This window comes from Nylanderia fulva, unplaced genomic scaffold, assembly GCF_048542155.1.
Source record: "Nylanderia fulva isolate GAGA-0341 unplaced genomic scaffold, ASM4854215v1 Scaffold12, whole genome shotgun sequence".
Classification (NCBI taxonomy): Eukaryota; Metazoa; Arthropoda; class Insecta; order Hymenoptera; family Formicidae; genus Nylanderia; species Nylanderia fulva.
In genome coordinates this window covers 3,238,760-3,246,842 of record NW_028189409.1, presented here as the reverse complement: position 1 = coordinate 3,246,842, position 8,083 = coordinate 3,238,760, and the positions used below count along the sequence as shown (strand labels likewise).

The following is an 8,083-nucleotide window of genomic DNA, read 5'->3' as shown; positions in this document are numbered from 1 at the left end:
TCATGTGCACTAAAAAAAATTTATTAACTTGACTAAACCTTTCAACTAAATTACTATTTTGTTAATTGATTATATATTAATATTTAAGTGAAATATACGTTTTGTTAGTTTTAATATGCTATATTTAATTTAAATATTTTTATACGTTCAATTAACAAAATAATATTTTGGTGAAAGATTTGACAATTTTTTAGTGTGTAATATAAGGACAGCTAAAATTTAGCTATAGTAGCTAATTTTTTTCCCGTGTCATTTTTTGATAACAATTTCAGCGTACGTCTCTATTGCATTACCGCGATAGAAATGTGCCCGAGCGGCTTCGACGCATGAATAACTGAAACGTTTCCTGATTAATATTCCCGCCGTCGTTCGGGTCAATCATTCTACTCTGTGCAAAGTGAGACGAGATGAAATAAAATCCAGAAATTCGGTTTATTCTGCTCGGGAACGCGCGCGGCAGCTTTATTAATCCAATAATGATCAAGCGCGCGCTGCGAGTAAAATGAAGAATATCGCATATTTGATTTCCTATATCCTTCTAGGATGTCCGAGTGTCGCCGATTATTTGCACAGTAATTTAATTGCGGAGAGATACGTATAGGACGGAATATGGTGGAAGAAACATGTCCCGACACATGTTCAGAGGAAAACTAATAACATTTCCATTTATTTTATAAACGGGATTCGAAGACGATGCATTTTTTATTATAAAAATAAGATTATAAAATTTAATATATATATATATATATATCTTCGCGCTTAAATGTACTGTGTAATTTAATATTATGGCGCGTACAAATGATACTAATCTACTATACTTGTGATACGATTATTGCAAAATTCATGTCAAGTCGGACAATCGAGAAAATCTCATAAATCAGATTCCCTCTTTGACTTAATCCACTACTTATAATTACTTATTATTACCTACCGTTTACGAAATGATTATACATTATTGATTGTATAAATTTATCTTTCGAAGTCTTCAGCCATCTTTTTACTCGCTAATGTATAACGTGATGTATGTACAAAACCATCATTTTAAATGTATCAAAAGTTTGACATGTGGCACTAAAAATGCTGCTTTTTTGTAAATCTCAATATTCGTTGAGCGTGTGCCATATATACAGTTGTGTTAACTATTTCATATAACATAAATGCCAAATTATATCTTTTATCAAGCTACCGGTAAGCTTTATATATACATGATTATGTTATATCTCAATTGATATTTTGATTGCACCTCTCCTCTAGATTAATTTATGATAATGTATAAATTTATGTGTACTTTACGATATATCGCGGACAGCACAGAAAGAGGAGAGGCAAAGATCACAATATTCGACATGCCGAAAAATCACTGCAGCTCATTTACGACTTAATCAAGAAAAATAATTATTACAAAAACTATAAAGTCTTGCCCGCCAAAGCAGCCGCTTTAGAGAGCACGATTTGGATGTCCATCGATGGAAAATTCTAAATATATAGAATATATTATTTTTTTACAGATTATCCTATACAATATAGAATTATCCTATATAATATATTTAAAAATGCATATATATATATATATATATACACCTTTCTTACCTGTAGGAGTTTAACATTCGTAGCAAAATCGCCAACCAGCAACTGGTCCCTTAATAATCTGAAACAAAAATTTTTTTTAAATAAATATGCATATTAAAGACAAAAATTATTGTTATAGACACGATACAAATTTTTGTACTCACAGAATCATGGCACAGCAGATATGTATAAGGAAACTGAATCTATTCTCATCAGCAAACAAGGAATCCCATATCCTTATAACATCCGGAAGAGGAAATTCTTGCGAAAGAAGAAGCGTCAACCATCTAGTTCCAAACAGAAAAATAATAACACAATAAGATTAATAAAATAAAAGTGAGTAAATAAGATAAAATCATCAATATATAATACCTAAAGCTGTAATATTGCGGACACAATTCCTGTTGATGCAGACGCAGCCAAACGTCAGGATCATTAGCTCTAACTTGATTTGTCAATTTACTCATCATTGAATTAATTCCAAATTCAGCTTCATCCAATGTCTTTATAAAAAAATCACGTATTTCAGCCATTAGATTGGTAAAACAGAAGAAAGTGTCTGCTTCGGCGTGTTCTGTAAAACGAAAAGTACTCGTTATCATCAGCAAATGTTGTTTCAGACCATTTAGGCAATGTTTTTGTTGTTGATATACATACTTCTCCATGTTGGATCTGGATCACAAGCAAATGCGTGATATATAGGTCCGACTATTTCATTCATACCCTGCACGTAACCTTGACCAGGATTCAACTTGGCGTATAAAAAGAGTATTCTCTCTAAAACTTCCCAATGCGCTTCACCGCCTTCAGCCAATGGCGCGTAATCTTCCGCAGCCTTTCTAACCGAGACCGCTATCTAATAGATAAAGTATAATGTAGTATGATAACACAGCCATATTTGCAGAATGTTATGGAACTACCTCATTGATATACTCTGTATACAACGTGTACAAAAATATAATAAAAAAGCTTTTTTTCTGAGACTGCTATTTTTTTCTGAGAATATATTTTAGTAGAATATATTATACTCCATTTATAATACCTGCTGTTTTCCATTCATTAATGTAAAGGTAAGCAAAAGTAGAGTCTATTAATAAATTTAATAAAAAGTCGGCGATGGAAACTTTAATTGTTCATAGTTTGTTACCTTGGTCACTCCTAATCCTTTTCTCTCAACGTTTGCGCTTTTCAGTACAGTGTGTTGAACTCTATTATGTAAACGTTGCTGGCCATTAGCACTGACTATTTTCTGACATGGATAATCAGTGCCTTGTTGAAAAAATGATATGTCTGGACATAGTCGTCTGTAAAAAAATATAATTTAACATTAATTTTTTTAACAGAACTGCTTTTTATACACTCATAGTCATATGACTCAATATTCACCTAACATCTTTATCGATCTGGAGGAGAACTTCATTATCCTTAAAGTACATTTGCCATTTACTATCCGGATTTAAGTTGAGAGGATGATCGTGTAACGTCACATCGACTCTTTCTTTGTCATCCGCATTAGATTCTCCCGGCATAACAATGAGATCTTCTGCAATGATAAATATGAAATGTATAAAAGTTCCATTACAAATTATTTTTATGCAAGTATCATATTTCTCTTCCTCACCAATAAAAGTGTCATACAACTCTCTCTTGCGCTTGAGAGTCTCCAGCCAACTGGACCTCTTCGATGGCAAATAATTCAGCAGTAGCTTCCAACACAGAGGCCTCAGACCACCAGGTTCGTCAGGTATACCTACAATTGGATTTCAAAAAATCAGATTATTAGAGAAAACTCGCATATCAAATATGTGACAACAAACAGATTGAAATCATACGTAGGGATTTATGCTTTGAGCATAATAGCATAATGTGTCAAAAATTATTTTAATATTAATATTAATATTAAGTGTGTACTATGCATAACTATTAAAATTAATGGTTAAAAACAATTTTTGACACATTATACTATTATGCTCAAAGCATAAAGTACCTATCCCTAATCATACATACCATGGAAGCATATTTTACTAAGATTGACGGTGTCTATTTCGTCTGCGTTAAGAACATCGTCGAATTCGCTCAATCTGCAAAATATATATTTCCTTTTTGCTGAGAAAATACGGACTTTTTTAAATCTGTTTCGCGATGCCTTACCTCTTTCGCAAAATACTCATTTTCCTTGCGCGCGAAGAACATGCAGGAACATGTGACACGAGGCTGGGGAGAGTCTCCGTTCGCGGATTCACTGTCTCTTATCGGCATTCGGTAGGCGGGTATGGGAGATATCCGTCTTTCTCATTATTGATAGCGAATTGTCAGATCGACACGCGCAATAATTGTCATCGCCAGCTGTGTCACACGATGGTCACTGACATTAGCTGACATTACTCCGACAAAGAGAGAGAGAGAGAGAGAGAGAGAGGGAGAGTATCGATATATACCTTTCTCTCAATTTCTCGATATCTCGGCACTGATACTCGTTCACTCGACAAGCTTTCTCACGATGTTCAGTGTTTATACGGAATGAATGAGAGAACGTACGCATACATATTGACATAGATGAGAAAAGCAGATAATGCTCTTTTTTCATTAATAATGAAAAATGAAATAATAAATAGTGATATCGCATTACAAAGTTGTGGACCTACGTGAAAAAAATATTTCAATTTTGTAGCTCGAAAGGAAAATTCCATGTCCGCGAACTGGTATTGACAAATAACAAAGTGTCAAACAAAGCTGTCAAATACTATGTTTATCTTATATATATATATGACGCTCGAATATATTAGGTATACCTAATACTTACACAGGAAAGTGATGAGTGTATGTGATATTTTAAGACACTGGGTGAGTTGTGTATATATATATATGTACAACATTAGACTTCGCTAGAAATTTCTTGTTACTGTTACTTTTTAACAATTATTACATTATTAATTTAGTCTTATGATATTACACTATAATTGAAGCCTATATAGCTGTTTTTCGTTATATAATATATAGTAACATTTAATATATAAATATCAAAATTTGTCTTAACCTCCATTTGGCATTTTATTACACTTATTTTAAGCTTCTTGATCTTAAATCGCTCGTTACAATATGTATTTATTTATCTTTCAGTTATTTTGCAACTGTAAACATGCCATTTAAGTTTCATCTAAAAAAGAGCAGACAATACAATGTTGTGTCCAAGAATCAGTATGTGATTTGTGTTGAATTGTTAGACGCTACTTCTATCGAATGTACCCTCAGTATTGACAGTGTTGGTCAAGAATGCCTGAACAACGTGACACAGCGTTTAGGATTAGGACAACCAGAGTTTTTTGGCTTACGTTATGTTTACTGTCATGGCAGCCCAGCATTGCGCTGGGTGGACATGGATAAACCTTTAAAAAGGCAGCTTGAAAAGGATGCCAAGAACTTTACGCTTTACTTAAGAGTCATGTATTATGTCTCTGATGTGCAATATATTCAAGATGATATGACAAGGTATTTATCGGCTCTCTAAACGAGATAAATCTATAAATAAGTATAATTTTAAATAATTCTCTTCCTTTTCTTTCTTTTTTAGATATCATTATTATCTTCAATTGAAGAGTGATGTATTAGAAGACAGAATACATTGTACTCCTAGACAAGCTTGTTTATTAGCAAGCTATTCTATGCAAGCTGAGTTTGGAAATTATAGTCCCGAAAGACATACAGTCGAGTGTCTCCAGCACTGCACTTTCTTTCCAAATGTAACATTCAATTTTCATGGCTGAAGAGTTTATTCCCAGCACAATTTCATATACTTGACATACTGTATTTTTATGTTCAGGAGATGAGTAAGATTGACTCAGGTGGACAAGACTCTCTCTTACATACAGTGATATGTCAGTACAAGAGTCTAACCGATCTTACACAAGCTACCGCAGAGGAGCTGTATATCTCAATTGTGATGCAGGTGGAAGGATATGGCAATGAAACATTTATTGCCAAAGTAAAAATACTTCATATTTTCCCTCAATTATTCTAGTTTTTGTTGTTTCAAATAACTACAAAAAGTGTATATATTTCAGGATAACAGTAACACTAAAGTTATTCTTGGAATTTCTATCGATGGGATTATGGTGGCATATCCTAGTACGCAACCTAATGCACAACCTACTGCAGAAACAACACAATTTTATAGGTTAATTTACTTCCTCTATATATATATATATATATATATATATATATATATGTGTGTGTGTGTGTGTGTGTTGTGTGTGTGGCTTTGTGGATACATGTTGAAAATGTTACAACGTTAAATGCATTTTATATTTTGCAGATGGAGCGACATTAGTAATGTCATAAATCATAAGAAAACGTTTAGAATAGAATGCCAATTGGAGGGTGAGGAAGCGAAGCAATTTGTATTTACTGAACCGCGTAACGCGAAATATATATGGAGATTATGCATAGCTCAGCACACATTTTACATGTATTGCCAGGAGCATCGTCCTTTGGAAAGATCCAATAGCTACTTCGTGCGTAATTGGCCATTTGTCTATACAATGTATCACTTTAATCATATGATTAAAAACGATATATCTCTTCAGGAAAATGATACGAACGATTCGAGTGAACAAACAGCGTCCGTGAATCTGGATAACAGGACTACGGACAGTTACATGCGGTGGACGAGTTACAACGATCTCTCGACATCGCCGTATCCTGTCGTATCTGTTTCGTCAACGGATATAAATACTTTACGTGCATTATTACCATCGTACAGACCAGCGCCCGATTACGAAACGGCGGTTCAAATGAAATACAATAACGGAGGAAATGCTCCTCAGCCTTATTACGCGAATCAATCCGCGATAGTTGGTTCGGATATTTCGTGCCTTCTTGGTAATGTTGTAAATCGTAACAGATATTGAATTTTTAATTAGATGTAAAATAATTTTTGACGATTTTAAAAAGTTCTATCCGTCTATCTGCATCTGTTCTATTGTTTATATAAATGGACAATGATGTATAGAAAAAAAGATATATTCGATATATTAAGATTATTAACAAATAAATAAATATTATATTATATATATATCATCAGAGATTTTCAGTTAAATTTTCCATACATTCAGCAGTCGTGATAGCATGCATCAAAGCTTCTGGTTCTGGTTTATTCGCAGTAGTATAAACATCGAAACCAGAATTAATTAATGCTTGTTTTGTCACAGGACCTATCGCTACTGCTTTTATATTTTTTATATTATAAGAATTTCTTTTAAGTTCTGTTGTAATGTATTCTACTGTGGATGGACTGAAAAAAACAAATATGCTGGGAGATTTTTCAAGTACTTTTGATAAATCTTGCTCTAACAACTCACTTGCTAATGTTCTGTAGACCACAATCTTTTGTATTGTAATTTCATTATCGTTAAGCATGCACGCCACAGTTTCTCGTGCAATCTCGCTACATGGATACAACAATGGTTTTGTACCTTTTTTTATATCAAGAATAATTCTTTCAGCCAGCTTCTTTGAATTACCAGACTCGCTACCAATGCAATACTGTAAGTTAAGTCGATTTCTCGCGAGAGAATCAGTTGCAGGTCCTACACAATATGCCGGTGTCTGTTGCCAATGATGTAGAATATTTGGATCTTCTTTTGCCGCCAGTGAAATAGCTTCAATTACACGAGGACTAGTTAATATTAGACCTGAAATATAAATAAATATAGAAATATATAAAATTGGTAATGATATAACCAAAGATAATATATATACAACTAATAATATGTAATACCACTATATTTATCAGCTGTTGACAGGTATGCTCGCAATTCTGAAATATTCACAAATTCGAATTGCAAAGTTTGTAAACATTCGCAAGTGTAACCAGCAAATTCCAACGACTTTATATACAATTCCTGTTTGTCACTTATTTCAGACAATCCTTTACATAACACTACTATTTTATTATTCCGGAGCATTTTATGGATAGAATGTGCCTGATCCTTTCAGTTAAAATTCTGAAATAAAAGAATAATATATATATGTATATAATAATATAATTGATATCAGTATATAAATATGTAAACATTTGTAGATTTGAAACTTTTGTAAATCGCAAATGCGACCAAATATATTTTAAATTTATCTACAAATATAAGATCACTTTCTTGCATCTTATCTTACCTTTAAAAGCTGCCTGAATTAATTTTGAAAAATTAATTAATCTAAATAATGCGAGCATCTGTTCTCTCTCTCTCGTAACGTCAAATGTCAAATGTCAAACTGAGAAAATGTCAAATATCAAATAAGAAAAAATCAATTTATATATGTATGCGTTCATATTTATATTACATAACTAACTTACTAATTAATCAAATACTATCACTTACCAATAATTACAAACACATAAATATCTTTGTTTGTCATCGTCCTGATTGGTCATGTCATGTCGACATCGACCTCATTCGATTCGACTCGATAATAATCGATAATCGACGATTGCGATTGTAGAGTACCAACTTGAGAAATG

At 32.9% G+C, this 8,083-nt stretch overlaps 3 protein-coding genes across 9 annotated transcripts; 1 reads left to right on the top strand and 2 right to left on the bottom strand.

The window, feature by feature from the left end:
* Positions 1 to 665: 665 nt before the first annotated feature.
* On the bottom strand, positions 666 to 3,965 carry LOC114942643 (TBC1 domain family member 13). The gene is made up of 10 exons (XM_029318061.2): positions 3,721 to 3,965; positions 3,577 to 3,650; positions 3,191 to 3,319; positions 2,956 to 3,112; positions 2,717 to 2,873; positions 2,227 to 2,425; positions 1,942 to 2,143; positions 1,734 to 1,856; positions 1,591 to 1,648; positions 666 to 1,476 (listed from the first exon to the last, which is right to left on the bottom strand). Exons 1-10 carry the CDS (start codon positions 3,738 to 3,740, stop codon positions 1,408 to 1,410), a joined length of 1,188 nt encoding a protein of 395 aa, XP_029173894.1. The 5' UTR covers positions 3,741 to 3,965; the 3' UTR covers positions 666 to 1,407.
* Positions 3,881 to 6,640, top strand: Pez (protein tyrosine phosphatase non-receptor pez). 5 transcript variants are annotated; one of them, XM_029318059.2, is made up of 7 exons: positions 3,884 to 4,413; positions 4,690 to 5,058; positions 5,141 to 5,309; positions 5,390 to 5,551; positions 5,631 to 5,743; positions 5,882 to 6,080; positions 6,153 to 6,640. In XM_029318059.2, the coding sequence occupies exons 2-7, from the start codon at positions 4,709 to 4,711 to the stop codon at positions 6,474 to 6,476; spliced, it is 1,317 nt and encodes a 438-aa protein (XP_029173892.1). In that variant the 5' UTR covers positions 3,884 to 4,413; positions 4,690 to 4,708; the 3' UTR covers positions 6,477 to 6,640. The 5 variants fall into 5 exon arrangements, with proteins under 5 accessions (XP_029173889.1, XP_029173892.1, XP_029173891.1 ...); XM_029318056.2 differs by having other exon boundaries at positions 3,881 to 4,413; positions 5,882 to 6,640; XM_029318058.2 differs by lacking the exon at positions 3,884 to 4,413 and adding an exon at positions 4,424 to 4,467 and having other exon boundaries at positions 5,882 to 6,640.
* On the bottom strand, positions 6,573 to 8,026 carry Uros1 (Uroporphyrinogen III synthase 1). Of its 3 annotated transcripts, none has more exons than XM_085490324.1 (5): positions 7,944 to 8,025; positions 7,738 to 7,836; positions 7,346 to 7,571; positions 6,927 to 7,259; positions 6,794 to 6,859 (listed from the first exon to the last, which is right to left on the bottom strand). In XM_085490324.1, exons 3-5 carry the CDS (start codon positions 7,530 to 7,532, stop codon positions 6,846 to 6,848), a joined length of 534 nt encoding a protein of 177 aa, XP_085346450.1. In that variant the 5' UTR covers positions 7,533 to 7,571; positions 7,738 to 7,836; positions 7,944 to 8,025; the 3' UTR covers positions 6,794 to 6,845. The 3 variants fall into 3 exon arrangements, with proteins under 3 accessions (XP_085346449.1, XP_085346450.1, XP_085346451.1); XM_085490325.1 differs by having other exon boundaries at positions 6,799 to 6,859; positions 7,041 to 7,259; XM_085490323.1 differs by having other exon boundaries at positions 6,573 to 7,259; positions 7,944 to 8,026.
* Between the last annotated feature and the right edge of the window lie 57 nt (positions 8,027 to 8,083).

Bases quoted from the DNA above. Each gene is read 5' to 3' on its own strand.
- Uros1 (XM_085490323.1), bottom strand. From the start codon at position 7,532: ATGCTCCGGAATAATAAAATAGTAGTGTTATGTAAAGGATTGTCTGAA. The intron at 7,260-7,345 runs GTATTACATATT...TTTATATTTCAG, and splicing joins AACAGCTGATAAATATAGTG to GTCTAATATTAACTAGTCCT.
- LOC114942643 (XM_029318061.2), bottom strand. From the start codon at position 3,740: ATGAGTATTTTGCGAAAGAG. The intron at 3,651-3,720 runs GTAAGGCATCGC...TATATTTTGCAG, and splicing joins ATGAGTATTTTGCGAAAGAG to ATTGAGCGAATTCGACGATG. The intron at 1,477-1,590 runs GTAAGAAAGGTG...CTATATATTTAG, and splicing joins CGAATGTTAAACTCCTACAG to AATTTTCCATCGATGGACAT.
- Pez (XM_029318056.2), top strand. From the start codon at position 4,709: ATGCCATTTAAGTTTCATCTAAAAAAGAGCAGACAATACAATGTTGTG. The intron at 5,310-5,389 runs GTAACATTCAAT...TTTTATGTTCAG, and splicing joins ACTGCACTTTCTTTCCAAAT to GAGATGAGTAAGATTGACTC. The intron at 5,744-5,881 runs GTTAATTTACTT...TATATTTTGCAG, and splicing joins GAAACAACACAATTTTATAG to ATGGAGCGACATTAGTAATG.